Source organism: Cupressus sempervirens, chromosome 11 (genome assembly GCF_028749045.1).
Source record: "Cupressus sempervirens isolate cs-2001-9-10 chromosome 11, ASM2874904v1, whole genome shotgun sequence".
NCBI classification, from domain to species: Eukaryota; Viridiplantae; Streptophyta; class Pinopsida; order Cupressales; family Cupressaceae; genus Cupressus; species Cupressus sempervirens.
Window position 1 is genome coordinate 418,435,326 of NC_143128.1, and position 17,372 is coordinate 418,452,697.

General features: G+C 37.0%; 1 protein-coding gene across 2 annotated transcripts in view; it reads left to right on the forward strand.

Annotated features, from left to right (window-relative positions):
• LOC149530227 (ChaC-like family protein) overlaps positions 1–17,372 on the forward strand; it is a 187,921-nt gene that overhangs the window by 33,961 nt on the left and 136,588 nt on the right. The window contains exon 2 of one of the 2 annotated variants that reach the window (XM_089809205.1): positions 53–106. The exons of the other annotated variant lie outside the window; for it this stretch is intronic. Within the exon in view, the coding sequence (XP_089665331.1) occupies positions 53–106 (54 nt within the window). The remainder of the gene's footprint in view (positions 1–52; positions 107–17,372) is intronic. 2 annotated transcript variants of the gene reach the window in all.

The window sequence follows — 17,372 nt, forward strand, 5'->3', positions numbered from 1 at the left end:
TATTATTTTATTTTAGTTTATCTGATTTTAGTTTTTGTTTTCAATTCTCTAGTGGGGCACTGCTTACAAGGTTTCTGGACACGAGGCTGAACAGATCGCATCTTCTGTATGAGAAAAATTCTCCTTTTTCTGCTATGCGTATTTTCCATCAGTTGGAGGATGCTGACTCCTGTTTCTTGCTTCATATAGAATATTTGTATGCATCTGTCTTGCATAAATTAATATTCTTTATCACGTGTCAACTTGTTATATTACTAACAGCATTTAGCTCTGAAGTGATTTTATGTCACCCATCTTTGAAACCTTTGTTTACATGAACTTGGAAGGGAGTTTTATCATATTATAGTTGCTGAACATCAAATGATATTTCTTATTTTCCTTGAACTTCAGTGGGCAGTAAAAGCTATGAACTTAACTCAACGGGGACTACATACATGAATATGAGACCAAAGTAAACAGTTTCTTTTTGTACTGTTTGAATCGTTATTAAGGCTATTCAAATTCCTCCTCATGCTTTTCTTTTTTTTGATTCTTTGATTGTATTTCCTTTGCCATTTTTCTATCTACTGCATTTTATTTTTTGAAATACAAAAGAATGTCATTTTCCAGTGAAAAGCAAAGAAACAGATTTGCACGGTCCTAAATTTATGGCACCGAGTACTTGCATCTCTCCAAGAAGCATCAAAATTGTTGCACTTTATTTGGTTTTAGGTCATTGTACACAAATACTACTCACAGATTAGAATTTTTTCTTTTTGGGGGCTGAAGTGGTAGATGAAGAACATAATTCTATGTAAAGACTTTAAGGTCTGTATGATCTGAGTTTTTTTTTTCTAAACTGTTTAATCCTCAAAATAAATAAATGATTACAGAATATTGATTCAGGAAAAGAAATAATCAACAATGCTTTTGCAGATTCAAATCACCAAATAACAAGTTTTATCCAATAACTGTATATTCGGAAATATATTTGTATTTGAAACTGTGTAATATTCCCATGTAATGGGCTGCCTTGAACTGAGTTTTGTTTTTTCCAATGGTTATCCTTCACAGTAATTTTGTTGAACAGTTTGCTTGCAATGTTTTCAGAGATGTGTTGTGCTTGCCAAATGCATGTAATAGCTCATATTAACTACAAGAACAACTTACAAGAATAATTCATATTATCAAATACCAATACATTCATTCTAACAACAAACTAGTACCCAGTACTCTCAAATTCCAAGATATAACACAAGATTTATTTCAGAACAATACTTCTGATAGAAATTAGAAGAAAATGTTGGCAGGCCTGGAATGTTGAATGCATACGAAATTTCAGTAATAAGAGCAGCTTCAGCTCACATATTCAGTGTTCGTGAAGATCAGAGGTTGTACAGCAGATATTAGTTGCCTGTAGGCTCATAGTCCACTCCCAGATTGCTGCCCAGACCTGGACTGGTCCCTCTGGATGGCTCACGTCTCTGTGCAGCAGCTATTCATGCGACTTCCACCAAGTGTGATCTCTATAGTATTCCCCAAGATCGAATGGCTCCCTCTTTTCAGCTGACATGACACCCAATAACTGCCCAGCAGCAAGTGTTATGACTGGAACAAACCTCAATCAGACTCACATATTTAGCCAATTCAGTTTATAATACTTATGGGAGGCGACCTTCATGTATTTCCAAAGAAAATAGCATTGCAGTTTAAACTCCATCAGCCAATGCTTCAAATCAAACCTCTTACCTAGCAATAGATAAATGTCATGAACACAATATATTTCCAAAATGGTACCTTGCAGTTCTAAACAAATCTTCTTGGCTGTATCATTGCAACAGTGAGGAAGATACTATTCAAAAGGGTAAACGCCCTCAAGAACCCAGTAAAACTCCACAATCACCAAACATCGAATCTCCAGCATATAACTTAGTTCTTTCTTCGTAGCATGCTAAAAGAGAGCTCTTCAATCTCTTTTATGACAAGAGCTCAATCACTCACCTTGACAATGCAGGATAAACAAAATCACTTTTTTGCCCATTCCTTTAATTCCGGGATTTTTTGCCTTTTCGCTCATATTTTCTCACAGTTGCTTTTTCGGCCCCTATTTTATCGCGATTCATTTTTCCCCTTTGTATTTTCATGCCATGTTATATCATTTCCTTTCAACTTAAAGTGCCCAAACACTTTTTCCAAGTCTTGAAAGTATCATAAAATAGAGGGGACCATTTAATTTAAATATTTCCCACATAACTATATTCCAACATTAATAAAGTTAATTAATAAAATTTAACTTTATAAAATAACTCATTAATGCATAATAAATCATATGAATGAAAAAAAATGATCTTGTCGATATCAAACAATTTTACATCGACAATCCACTGCAACTAGAAGTCCCACATGCCCATAATGACTTTCTATAAATAGTAAGTGCATCCAAAACTTCCGAGATCATCTCGGAATGAACTGCTACCAAAATTGTCTAGGCCAAATGGCATCAAAGTCCCTTAAATGTCGTAGTTATCCTATGCCACCCTTGGGAAATAGGCTGATGACAATATCATGCAACTTGTGCTAGAAAGGGAACATTACAGTCCACCCTTCCCAAAGATTGCTTGTCTGCAAGCATTTCCAATGCAATCCAGAATCAACTAACCAATCCATACTAAAACCAAGAATGATCCCAGAGTCCCAAGTCAACCTAGGAAAATTACAACACCATCTGTTATAGACATTGTCCTGCAAAGGCACAGACCAGGACCTCTTGCCAATCTCCAGCAAGAAGAGCAGTCAAGCATTACATAAGCTTAGTCATCCCTTCAAGAAACTACTCTTTAAAAGGACCAAACTGAAAATCCATAGGAGTGAATTCTGTGATGTCAACATAAATTGTCACAATTGTATAAATTGTTGAGCTGCTAACCAAAGCAATCTCAAGGTTTTGAATCGAACTTAGAACATTACCACCACATTGACATTGCACTCCTCTGTTCATAACTAATAAACCAACATACTCAAACTGCACTCTCCTCTCGTGGAACCCCATAAAGAAAGCATCATTAAAACCAAAATTGAATTCCCTAAATGGAAGTAACCTAGAAAAACCCACATCAGAAAACTCACTGCCATTCACGATCCTGGGCAATAGAAAGAACACCATGTTCAACTATATAACATAATATCAAGCGTCACTTTGTATGACATCACAAAAACAAAGAGCGATCACTGTACAACTCTGCACTTTGTCAACTGAGAAATGCCTCTTATATTGCCAAGTGGAAACATACCATCAACACTTAATCTCCAAGTGTCAAGGGAAAGACCCTGTATACACCAGTCAGACCATTTCACTATGATACAATCAATCATCATTTGAAAGATTGCCACTTAATACCTTGAAATGACTGCAGTGTCCAAACTATCCCAAGCAGAATTTGTGAATAACAGAACTGTGCCCAGAGAATCTCCCATAACTTGTCATACTGAAGACTGCAAGTGCTCAGCCCCAATTCTGAGGTTACCATCAATAGAGTAAGAAAACTAAGACAATGGTGGTCAATCAGAAAACTCACGGAATACATAAAAGACATTAAATGGAAGTATCTAAAAAATTATCTCCAGTGACGTAGTTTCCTCTACCATCAATCCTCAACCATGGACAAATCATATGCTGGACTGGAAATTCATACAAACTCATCTGCATGCCAAGAACTGTAGTCCTGCTAGTGCTGATTGGAAGGTGAACAGTGGAATGAACACTGAAACTTTGTCCACAACTCCAATCTTGAATCAACAACTCACTGCTAGCAATTGAATCTGGGTTTCAAATTGTGTAATGAACCCTACTACCATCACTAAAATTGGGAAAACTTCATCATCTAACTTGAAGAGCGAATTGTCAAAAGTCATATAAGCCTCTGCATCAAACACAGGATAATTAGTCAGCTGATTACTATCATAATTCCTATGCTCTACCGAAACATTTTGCTGCTCCAAACTCACCTTTTCTGATCTTATTGGACAAAGAGAAATATCATACTCCTCATGAATGCAATCAAGCTCCCCCATTTCTTTATATTCTCATTCTCTGAAATGTTTAGTCTCATAAAGCTAATCATTTTCTTCAAGACGTGCCTCTGAGGCACTCTTGAAAGCAAGCCTAGTGGAATCAAGCTCAATGGTGAGCTCAGTAACCTCTCTACTCAACTGATTATTCAAACACACAGTCTCATCTACAAACTTGGTGGCAACAGCCCTATCATGCATCAGGTGTAAGTAAGCTATTTTAATATCTTCCACAGAGCTCTTCAATGCTTGCAAATCAGTAACTGAAATATTAAGCTCATTTAGTCCTCTTGATGAATTGTGGATCATGTTTTCAACTTGCCTATGTGTTCCATCCAACCTTGATAAAACTTGCACTTCATTTTCAGTGGATATCAAGAATTGTCTTTTCCATCATGATGACTCAAAGGTGACAAACTGTTGTTTTGTTGCATGTAAACATCAGAATTAGATTCATACCTATCATCAAGATCTTCAAAACTGTCCCAAGTCACCTGTGCCTCTCCTTTATCATTATCAACGACAAATTGTGAATCCAAGTCAACAAGGCCACTATGATCAGCATACTTCTCATGCTTGGTTGCCTCTGTGAATAAATTTACTCTCCAATTCATAAGTACCATCTTCAGCTTCAATTGTTCCCATATCTTCAAGACAACTTGGCTGCAATGTTGGAAGCTTTTGTTCAAATTCGACTAGGGATCTTAGGCTCTCACTTCATCTGTAGGAAAAACCTCACCATCTACATCAACTGATTCACTAGTTGAAACAACACATTCTTCAAGTGAGTGAAATGTGACGGCATTATGATCAAACACAATATCATCAAGGGAATTCACCTCTTCATCATGATTATCAATGATGATCTCTATGTCTCCAATATAGACGCTTGTGCAACCCATACCTGTAGCAACATGTGATTCTTTTTCGTTATCATCGGAAAGTGCATTTACTATTTCTAACTCTTTACCAACTTCTTGTGCAATCAAAGCTGTTGGTTTGAGCATTTCATTGTAGTCATTTCCAGCTTGTATTGATGCGTGAACATCAGTAGAAACATCTTGGAGAATTGTCGCACTTCCATCATTAGACAACTTATTCTCTATGTTCTTCGAATTGAATTTTTCATCTTCTATTTTCTGCTCATCTTTTTTAAGAATGGCCTTCACCTCACAAGAACTGAAAACTCTGTTGACTAATTCACCTGCAATGGAAGAGACAATCCTCTAATTTTTAAGAACTGCCATTACCATGGATGATAGGGGCTGAGATATAACAACACTCTCATTTATACACAAGACCGTAATGGTCTTCATAGCTGCAATAATTTCTTTGTCATGTTGTATATTGGTTGTGTCCAAGAAATGATAAAACCTTTTGTAGATCAGGTAATGCAATTCCAATTCTTTCGAATCTTTTCTTAATCTGCTTTTTGCAAATATTCAGTATAGAAATCCTTTGTGAATAAAAAATATTTTTGATGTCATCAAGGTCCTGAAAACTATCCACAATTGGATACATTACCTCCTTCATTGTATCCTTATCATAAGGAACTTCAAGTACCAAAATCCTCATAATCTCGCTCAAACATGAAGTAACCAAATGTACACAAAGAAGTTAAACACAAAATAACACTTACAACTCATGCATGGTTGTAGAAATTGAATAGCTTCTTCATCTTGAGCCCTGTTGGTTTCCAAAACCACAGATTGGAAATCCAAGAGCTTTGCCAATTCTTTAATAGGATTACTCAATAAGTTTTGGCCAATGAATGGGAATAACCTCTTGATTCAATTCCCCGACACTGTAGGCTTTGCTAAACCTAGGCAAGTAAACCTTCCTTAAACCCTTATGACTTGATTCAAAGCTTTTCTATAGAAAATTTAAATCTTTTGAGTTCTTAAGTTGGCAAAATCTTTTAAACATGATCAAAATAAAGTTATATGAATGCTTGAAAATATTTACTTGTGAAATGCATATTGCTTGAATGAAAGAAGTAATGTTTATGTGTTACGAATATGGTAGAATATTGAACTGCAAAACCTCAAACATCAACCACTTTCACAAAATAAAAGGCAGACCAATTCCCTTATCCAACCTTGGGTAAATAGAGCTAAAATTTCTCCAATTCCTTATATACAACCCTGAGAGACAGTGCTATACCATCTACTACTTCATAGGCTGAAGTTTCAATTGACAACACAACCCCTAGTCTAGTTGAATTTAATTTCTTTAAGAAAATGTAATGTCCCCATTTTCACTAGCATCAGGGTTTGAGGGATTAGCTTATTATTGAGATCCTCGTAAGCTAATTATTGTGGATAGAGGGTCTTTTGAGGCAGTGGCTTGGCTTGGGAGGGTCTTCTCTTCTCCTCAATTCAGTAAGTTACAGGTTGGTCTTCGTTTGGCTCAGATTGGACTTTGTTTGGGCTTAGTTTTGTGTACTTACTATTTGTGGTAAGTTGGGTGTTGATTGAGATGGACCCTTTCTATTTTTGGAAGGTGTATTTGGTGACATGGAGAAATAATAGGTGTGACTCCTATTTCAGATGACATATTTAAATGATGAGTATTTTGGGAGTTATTAGATTTTTAGTGGCCAAATTATTATTAAATCATTAAATGGCTTATTATAAAGTTATAATTTAACTTTATAATTTCACTTAAGTTGAGGGTTGAGTCATCATTGGAAGGGGCCATTTAATTAATTAGTTATAAGCCAAGTCAAGTACTAAATACAAAGGGGCAAGGAATTTTTATTCATTAAAATAATCTAATGGAAGCTTCTAATTAATGTTGTGTTCATGAAGCTTCTTGAGTGGAGTTTCGTTTGGGAAACAAGTGGTATTTGGAGATTATAAATATGGGCTCATTGTGAAAGGAAAGGCATCCGATTATTTGATTGATTATTTTGTTTGCCGTCTTTGTGACATTTCCTGAGGTTGATTCCTTTGTCCTTGCTAAAGTGTAAGGGTTTGAAGTTGATCGTCTTCCACAGCTGAGGTATTGTGGATTGCTGAGAATTTGCATTGTCTTCTTACCATGCTTACTGTTGCTGGAAGACATTAATTATTACTATCTTGATATCTGGCTGAGGGTTTTGGAAACCTGAAAATTATCCTTGCTATTGTTCTGCAAAAGTGTTGCTGTTGTATAGCAATTTTGCCATACTTCTCTACTGTTTCAGACTGTGGCTGAGAAGTTTTGTGTTGAGGAGTTAATATTGAATTTCTGGGAATTATTTCATAGTCTTCCTTACTGTTAGTATTGTTTCTTGGAGGACAATTGCTCTGAAATTTAGAGGATTAATTTATCTACATAATTGGGATTACAGTTCTGTTTATTTAGCATTACCATTGGATGCTGAGTATTAAGAAAGTGGATGTCAGGGTTTCCTGTGTAGTGGTGTGAAGTGATTCACAGTGGGAATCGAGGCCGGAAATTCGATGTCAAAGTATCCATGCTATTTGGTGTTGCCTGTCATTGCAGATTGGGATCCCAATTACCAGTAGATCGAGCACTTGTATTCAGTTGTTAGGCGACTGTATTCACTGTTCCGAGTGTAGGTTTGTGTGCCAGCTTTAGCATTTGGAATTGGAGACTTTTGGCAGACTATTGGCTGCATCTAACAGCGATTTAGACACCTATATCTGTACATTTGGGACTGACTGGAAATTAGCAGCAGGCATCCACTCTTTGCAACTGATGTCCAGGTTTGGAGGGAGGTTTGTCACAGCTGGGAATCGCTGCTTTGAAGCGATTATAATTTCTGAGTCTCCCTGTGAGAGAGTGTGGGAAGCTGAGAGTATTTTGGTGACACTACAGGTCAAGTGGTTGGAAGCTCTATGAGCTGGGCATTTGAATTCAGGTCTTTCATATAGGCTTGCTGCAAATCGACAGGTCTTTGGGAGAAATACCAGGTTTCTCACTAATTTTGAACATTTAATATTTGCAACTCTACTTACTGTTACAATATTTGGGCAATAATTGATGTTCATTTCTGATTTTAGTAGATTAGAGTTGATTATTGTTATATTCCCAGCATTGTCATTTCTTACAATATATATATCTATATCTAATTTGCCCAATGATTTAAATGCAAACATTCATTGTCATTTCACTAGCATTATTTGGGTTTCCTACAGTAGCATTAAATTTGCTTGCCAAGTGTTTGATGAAGCATCAAATGGTTTAATAGTAAGCAAACTGTAGTTGGACAATGTTATAACCAATCACGGTTACTATAGAAAACCAATTAGACAAAATTTCACATAGACAACGTTTGGTATGTAAGTTCTGAAAATCAAAGACTTGTATCGAAATCAAACTCGCCACCGTTAGTAGCAATTAATTTTAAAATTGATATCACGGGGGAGAAATCTGAATAAAATATTTTGAACTTCAATTTTCAAGATAAATAAGGAGAACAGGGCTCTTGCATTAATTTTGAAAATGAATATAAGGAGTTAGTGTTTTAATTACAATATCCAATTTACCCAAAAACTGCAAAAAAAAATCTACTTCTCCTTATATCTTTATATTTTGTTTTTCTCTTTCTTTATATTACTTCTCTTTTTATTTTCTCTTCACTTGTCTCTCTATACACATGAAATAAGTCTCATAAATAGCTTATCCTTTATAAGGCGTGACTTTTCAAATACATAAGGTCATGCCCCTTTTAGATATAAGTTACGTTTCCTTTTTAATTGAAAAATTCATTTAATTTAATAATCACAGTTTCGACAAGTCAATGAACTTTTGTTTTAATAGATTTATTTGTCCTAAATCTCCATCATAGATTCCTCTCTAACTTAATTTCTTCATGCTGAGTGGTGAACAACAATATTCGTTTGCAGTGAATCACTGCCCATCATGCCTGGCACCTTGATGAATTCTAACGCTGTCATAATTGTTTTCTTGTCTCTTCAAATATCCCAGTTCACACTTTTTATGGCCATCTTTTTGTGCTCTTACACAGCTGTATCATTGGCACAATCGCTGTGACTGGATTTGATTATATTTCTCTTGGATAAACATCAGAGTTCCCTTGTATCATGTTCGATATTTTAAAGACTCCCGATGGTATCCCAATTACAAGGTATTGTTTGATTCTGCCATAAATTGCATATTGCTGTTGTGGCTGCTTGAAACCTGACATATATTATCTATGCCTTTGTCTTATATTATATATGAATCGGGTTTTTAAATCCCTGACAGTAATTCTTTGAAAACAACGCTTCTAACTTGTTTTACTTGGATGGCAATTGTTGTTTCTGAATGAATTATTCAAAACTCCATATTTATTTTCCAAACCCAATGCTCCTTTGTATTTTATGAGTATGTCGCGTATCATCAAGTTTATCAATAATTGTGTTCTGTATTACATGGCATTTGTAGTGTTGGTTAACAGTTTGTAATTCTCCTTTGATTGGTTTTATCTTGACTCTTAATGCCCAAAGTGTTGAGAAACAAACTATTACCAGCAGATTGGATTGGTGCAATCTGATGTCACTAATCCCTGAATTGAAGGGTACAACTCCCCTATATGCAAGATGTGCAATGAATTATGTTTTTAGTTGATCAAAGGGCAGGCATATGCTCTTAACCTGAGAGTAGAAGAGGATTTAACTAAGGTACTCATAACTCTAAGTAACTCAGGCGGGTTTATGGTCTACAACTAACACTACTCCTACTCCTAAATGCACATTAAACCTATTGAATGCAACCAGCAACAAGAAAGTAGAAAAGATTAAATGATGCAGTAAGAGTCAACTCACCCTGTCAAGCTACAACTCTCAGGCTGCCCCTAACTTGAACAGTTTCTCACTAACCAGACCCACTCTTTGGCACTGTATGAAATGCAGCCAAGGAAAAGAACAGAAATGCATGTGAAAGACAACACTCAGACTGCTTCGACTATTAACACTTGTTGACTCTCTCATTGGCTAGACATTAACAACTTCACATGAACTTGTCCTACAATTCTGAGGAGAAACTAATCTACATGCATGTTAGCTCGGCAAACAAGAGACAGTGAAAGGGAAAGACACTCACAAACACCATCAAATCCCTCCCCACAACCTTTCGATTCCCACTCAATAGTCTTAGCTACAGGGGGAAAGATTGCAGAACAAATTGCCGATCCTATTTACTTCTCAAAAAGTTACATTTATAGGCCCTTTAGAACTGGCCAATTACATTTCGTGATTACCACACAGAGCACTTGAATCGCTCAGGAATCATCAGTCATTAGTTACAATTCAATACATCAGAGAAGGAAAGCATAAATGGTCAGAAACCGTTAAAACTATAACAGTTTGGCATCATTACATGGTTTTTGTAACGTTCCTAACTCTAGATTTGACAACTTGATATTCCTTATTAACCTCTGGCATCCTCCATGGCTTTTGTAGTTCACTGTCATTTTGGAATGTGCTCGGAACGCTTCATTTTCTATTACTGGTTCAGAAAAACCCTTCTCGCCACCTTTTCCATTTTATATTTCCAGCCGTTTCTTTGAGTTTAAATCTCTGTTGTCGATGTACCATCTTCAATTACCAAATCGACGATCAAGATTGTTCTTTGTGCTTTGACTGGGCCTTTAACTTTATCCTTCCTTCGCTAAGATAATGGATAGCCACGATTAATCCAGATCAACAATCGCGATTGAGTCTTTGCGCTTTGATTGGAAACTGCATATTAATATGTTGGGTCCGCACCCCCACGTGACATTACTTTATTTGCTCTGGGTCCACGCATTTATCTTTTCAACTGTTTCTCGACTGTTGTTGATTTCTTCAAAATCTATGACCACAATCACACGAGCTCTTTGCCTTTATAATCTGAAATTACGGTTGCTGTTTACAAGTCAATTTTGATCCTTTTAATTTTTGGCCCGAAATGAATTTGAGTGTAGACAAGTGTCATTATTCCGGAGACTTTCTCCAAAACTTTTTGTCCTTCAACATTTAGGCCCAAAATATGACTAGGGCGATTCGATCTTTGTTTTGTTGGACGATCAACATGAATTGATGATCTGGGCCCGCAACTTACTAGGTGGAAGGAGATCTACAGCTCCCATTGTCTCGTGGAACTTAACTAGCACACATCTTTTGCTTACGGGACAACGGGGATCGTTCGGTAAAATCGAACGTTAATCCGAGCTTACAAGCATCTTGTGGGGGCCTTGACTTTTCAATCTCAATTCTCATCCATTGATCTTCATACATTTGACGATCTGGATTGATCGATGCGCTGGGACCACCTCCTTCCAAGGTTAAAGAGATCAATGGCTCCTGCATCTTCGTGATAAGTAACTGAAGGTCATCTTTCTTTGGCGGATACATGGGAACCGTTGGATCATCTCGATCTTTAACTTGCCTTTGTTTAGTGCATGGCGGGACACTTGACACGTGGAAACATCTAATTGGAGCTTGACTATTCAAACTTCTGACTATGTAAACATTAGATTAAAACTACTGACGTTGATTAAACCTCCATTTGACGGTCCAGATCACCTCTTCGAACAATTTGACTTTTTTGCCTTCGCTACGTAGATATGAAGATCAAATCTGTGCCATTGATTCAGTTCATCATGCAAAAATCAGAATTGACAAGAGGATTCGCTATTGCTGATCAGTTCCATTGCTTCCTTTCTCCAAGTGACTTTGTGCCCGATTCCATTGAACTTGATTTCCATTCCTCAGTCATCAAGATAAACTCTTTAAATTTGACCATGCAGTTCTATGTTGCCTTGTTCTCTTGTGTTGATGTGATCTTCTTCTCCAACTGGAGCCTATCTCAGAATGAGCATTCATTGAACATATATTGGAGTTTATCAGAGAGATAGATTTCTTCTTATCTTAGGGATATGCTTGACACTTACCCACCCAGAATGGTACTTCCAAGAGCTTACCTGACTCAAACAAACGAGAACTGTGCAAGAGTTTTCTTGTAATTTCCAAGGCTTATCTGTTATGGTCTCAGATCTTTTCAAAAAGAGGCTGACTTATATGCTTATAGGAGGACTAAAGGATTCCAACAAAAAAATTGTAAAACCACTTGAACCTCAAAATTTGGAAGAAGCCATTGAAAAAGAAAAGAAAGTTAAATCAGATCCGTCAAAAGAAACACTGAGAAGTTTTCAACAAACAAAAATCACAACCATGAAGATTCGAGAAAAGATTATAGAGAAAAAGAAATGTTATTCTTGCAAGGAACATTTGAGCAAGGGACAACAACGCCAAAACAAGAAAGCCCTAAAACAAAAAGAGGACTTATTGAAGAAAGGAGTATGTTTGAGATGCATTGTTCCTTGGGAGCCAAGACATTAAGTCTGAGAAAAAGAGTCAAATCCGTAGGTTAGTAGCAACATCGGAAACACATGAGGAAGGAACTCCACATAAGAAAACAAAGTGTGATTAAGGGAGTCTTAGCAATATCCAATCAAAGAATGAGGGAATAAGAGGCCGTTGGAGCTTCGACGAAGTTCAACTATGGTCATACTCTAATCTGAAGGTTTATCTTCAATCAAGAATATAGCAAATATTAAATAATGTAAATAGTTTTCATGATTGAATGAATGATTTTAATGATGTCTACGAGACCACAACAGTCTAAGGGACCAAAGGATCGCAACACTAAGAAATTTCCATATTCCTTTCTATTTCCAATCTTTTGATAGGGATCTTAACCAAAAATCTTGCAGTTTTCTTGATCTTGTCAACTTCAAATAAGCTACGCATGTTGTTCGTCTTTAGGATGACATCATAATAAGTTTAGATATTGTTGTAAGCTTTGCATTCTGAGAGAAAATTTCATTTCATTTCAATTGCTCCCGTCCTACAAAACATGCATGTTCTCTCCTCCCAGGTCTCTTCAGGCCTCTTCCATCTACCCGTCATGCACCTGAGGTGACAAGATCCTCTCCTCAATTGTGCCACTAACAACCTTTCCTTACCTTTAATAGCAGCCCCAAGGTGCGCTTTCTCACCATGTTCTCTGGTTGGGTTTGATTCTTTAATGTAATAAGCCTTTCTTCTACCAATGTTATTATTCCACATGACACTCTAAAACTTCTCTCTGACAAACTATTTAATGACCTCATTTGTGTTTGGACACTCATGTAGCTTGATGTTTCATTTATCCATCCATTTAATGTTTTGCTTCATCTAGATTTTCTTCCTACGGTTAAGAGCCTCTCCTTTCGCAATTTTCGGCCTATGATGGTCATGCATGTTTGCCTCTAACAGAAAAGCACTGGCCTCCGCCAAAAGAATTTCATAGGGTATTATCGCTGAAGCCTCTAATGGAAAAGCATTGGCCTCTGCAAAAAGAATTTCTTAGGGTACGAAAGTTTTGACTTTGAGATTGCTTGTGATTAAGTGTTTCTGAATTCTCTCTATTTGTCTCTATCCACATTTTGACATGCTACCCCCCACACCTCGCAGCCATAAGAACCATCAGCGTGATGAGAAAACCGAAGAGAGTCTTCTTGATTTTCTAGTCCCATAGTTCCGTTGTCTTGCATCTATTCCAAAGTAGATATGAAGCTTTCCAACCCCCTTGAATCTATTTTTCTCTACAAGTCTCCCAACTGAGTTTATAATGGAAGTCAATCCCAAGGTACTTGTACTCCTTCATGATTTTCAGCGGGCTGCCTTCGAAGAGGAATATAATATGCTTTTCTTTTATCCTTAAAGAGAAAATCATGACCTTGGTTTTGGTAATATTCATCTGCATCCCAACTTCTTGGCAAAATTTCTTCGAGGCCCTTAAATGATCTCTTAACTCTTGAGCTGTTTTTAATATCAAAATAAGATCATTGGCATACAAAAGAAGCTTCACCACATACCCTGCCAAATGAACACCCTCCCCCTTACTTAGTGTTATCTAGCCAAGTTTTTAGTTTATCGATGTACAACCCAAATGAGGTAGGAGATAAAGGACATTTTGCCTTTTCACTAATGGCAATCCCAAAACATTCAGACATTCTATCACTAGTTCTGATTTTAGCTCTAACTTTTTCATATAATCTATGTACTCCTACTCTATATTCATCTGGAAAGCCTAATTCTTTCATTCTATTCCATAACTTGTCTCTAGGCATTGCGTCAAAGACTTTCTTGAAGTGTACAAAACAATAGTAAGCTTCTTCTCCCTAATTGCCCTGCACTTTCTCTATTATGTGCCGAAGAGTAATGCATTGATCAATGGTGGAGTGTCTAGATCTGAAACTTGCTTGTCCTCTTGCTCTTTTACCTTCATTTTCTGCCCATTTGTTGATTCTACGTTCTATCATGCTCCCAAAAAGTTTGCCGAGAAGTGGGTTAACCATAATAGTTTGGTAGTTCAATGGATTATTGATATCTCCACTCTTAAGGAGTGGGATAACCACACTAGTAGTCCAGTCTAATGGGAAGCCTTTACAAGAAACACATTTGAAGATATCCTTTATATGAGGTGCAAGGATTTCTGCTCCCCATTTTATAAATTCAGCTTGCATCCCATCAATGCCACTAGCTTTACCATTTGCCAATTTCTTTATCCCTATTTTGATATCATCAACCGCAAAGATTTCCTCCGTTGTATTCGCAATAGGAGGATTGTTCTCCTCTTAGGGGTTCTCGTATAGCAGCTTTGCTTATTCAAGCCATTGTGCATTTGTAATGTTGTTATTTATTTGTTTTCTCTCCTGCTGTAATTCTTTCTAAAACTTCTTGGGGTCATGCTTTCCAAGGGGTATTAACTTTTACCTTCTTGCTGTAACATACACTTCATTTTTTTGTGCGAATCAGTTTGGTATACCATTTCTTGAGCTCTTTGTTTGTTTCCTTTTCTTTCATAGACCTGTTTGCTGCCTTACACTCCTCATCATACCATGGATTTGTCGAAAAAGTATTAGTAGCACTCTTTTCGTTGTTTGACCTTTTACATGCGTCTAAAGCCTTATGAATAGTAATAATGGTCATCAGGCTGCTATGGATCTGTTCACATTCCTCATTAACCTTGTCACTAACCAAAAGATTATTACTTTCATGGAGTTGCTGCTCAAGCATTGCATTAAAGTTGACTTTGTTCTCTTGATTTAAAATGATTTTGCCTTTGTTGGTTGTTTTCTATTGCACATGAGTATCATGTTTATTGTGTGGTTTGTTTGAAGTGAAGTCCAGCTTAAAACATAGAGGCATGTGATCAGAATTCATCTTTATGGGGAAAATACCAGTGTTAAACTCCAGCACTTTAGCTATAAGATTTTGTGAATAAATTACATAGTCAACCACACTTTGGCCATTTATATGTTTTGCACGTGCCACCCATTGATTTTGGCCAACTTTTCAACCCGTTGCAAATAACCATATCAAACACGCTACACAACCCCAATAATTCAGATTGAAAGTGCAAGACACCCCCATTGCCATCATCAGAGACTTTCTTCCAAAGTCGATCATTGCCTACTTCTAACCATAGAGGATTATTTGTCTTTTTTCCACTATCAATCAGCTGCAAGGATTGATTATTAGCTGTCCTAGCATTGAAGTCCCCCACTAACATTATGTCTTTGGTGCTGCTGAAATTTAAAATGTCTTTTTTCTGTGATGCATATGGATCTTTGTTCTCCAGGTTCCAATCCTTATAGAACTTAGAGTTTTGCGGAACGAAGTAGCATGTAGCTAGTCTCGGATTTAGTTCGTTCACTGATATTTGCAGCCAAATATATTGCTTATTTGGTTCCTCAAATTTAACAATGCTGTACCAACTCTCACGAATAAGCAATGCAATCCCACCATGCCATTTACCTGTCTCATTCCCTTTACTCCAAACTGATTTTTTTTTGTAACCTTCAAAAATTGGTACTGTGCAACCATCGCTCATGGGTTTCTACAAGAATGATAATATCCTTCTCTTCCACTATGGGCCCCACCTTCAAACCTCTTCTCCATGGATAACCTTTGCAACTCCAACTTATTGTTAGAATATATAGTCTGTAATGTCCTAGGCTAGCAATGGAGTGATTAGCAGATTTGTTTATACAAAAAAATGGCTGCGAATATGTTCTTGAATGAGGTCCGTACGGTGAGGGCAGCTGTCTGAAGTAGCCATACGGTGGAGAGGATGAGTTGCAGACGTTATATGGAGCTCAGGAAAGTATGTACAGAGTCATAGGAAGCTGTACAATAGTCAAACCCGGCTGTTATGGAGATAGCTGGCTGTACACTAGACAAGATAGTCCGTACAGATGTTATAGAGGATTGTACAGTGTATTTAGAAGGTTGTACTGTGTTTATGGAATGCCATATGGTGACTTATAGAAGGCCGTACGGTGACTTGAACAGACTGTATGGTGATTTCAGCAGGACTGTAAGAAGGATGCAAATGGAGAATGTGTGACTGTACTTTGTAATCAGAAATCTTAAGCCATATAGTGATGTGATGAATAGCACGGATGGATGGATGAGGGTCGTATGGATGAGGAATACACAGTTAGGTATTTGGGACCGAAACAAAATCTTGCTCATACACAAACACAAAAAATGTTGATGAAATCCACACAACAATAGAGACTCGAATGTGAATAATGATTGCCGGAAGATAATGCTCCGATTTGCTAGATCCGAGCGAAGTAATACATGCAACAACGGAATAGGGTGAGGGTTGAATCCCACCGGACCGCACGAGCCAAATAGGGAAGATCTTTCACTTTTGAAATGGCGAATTACAAAGAACTCCAATAGGAATTCGCAATATAGAGAAAAATAATCTAAAGCATGCCTACAGACTACCTACAAGCCGTGCTTAAATACCCGTCGGGAAACTTTTCGAGGGTGTACAAAGATATCCGACGGTGACACAAACTACGGAAACAAAAAAAAAGGGTCCAAGATACATTAAATCAATCGGCCCATTACAAAAGTTTGATTTATTATTTATTATATTACGGGAACATTACATAGTCCACCAATATAATTGGGAGGGGGGGGGAGGTGAATCAATTATCCAACTATTATCACAACTACCAACCTTATTAAAACATAATCATATGAGTAATATAATCAGAAACCACAGCAAGATACTCATACACAATAACAGTAGATATGTTAACTAGGGAAACCCTTGATCAGTGGAAAAACCTCGGTGGGGATGGTACCCACAAGATGATGTATTAATATAAATATTCCTTGTTAGAGGATGGACCCTGTTAGGAGTCTATAACAACATTCAATATATATTAGTCCTTGTTAGGAGACTTTAAAACCTTGTTAGGAGATTCGAACCCTGTTAGGAGTTGTAGAAGGCAGATGGACCCACTGTCCAAACAACTTCAG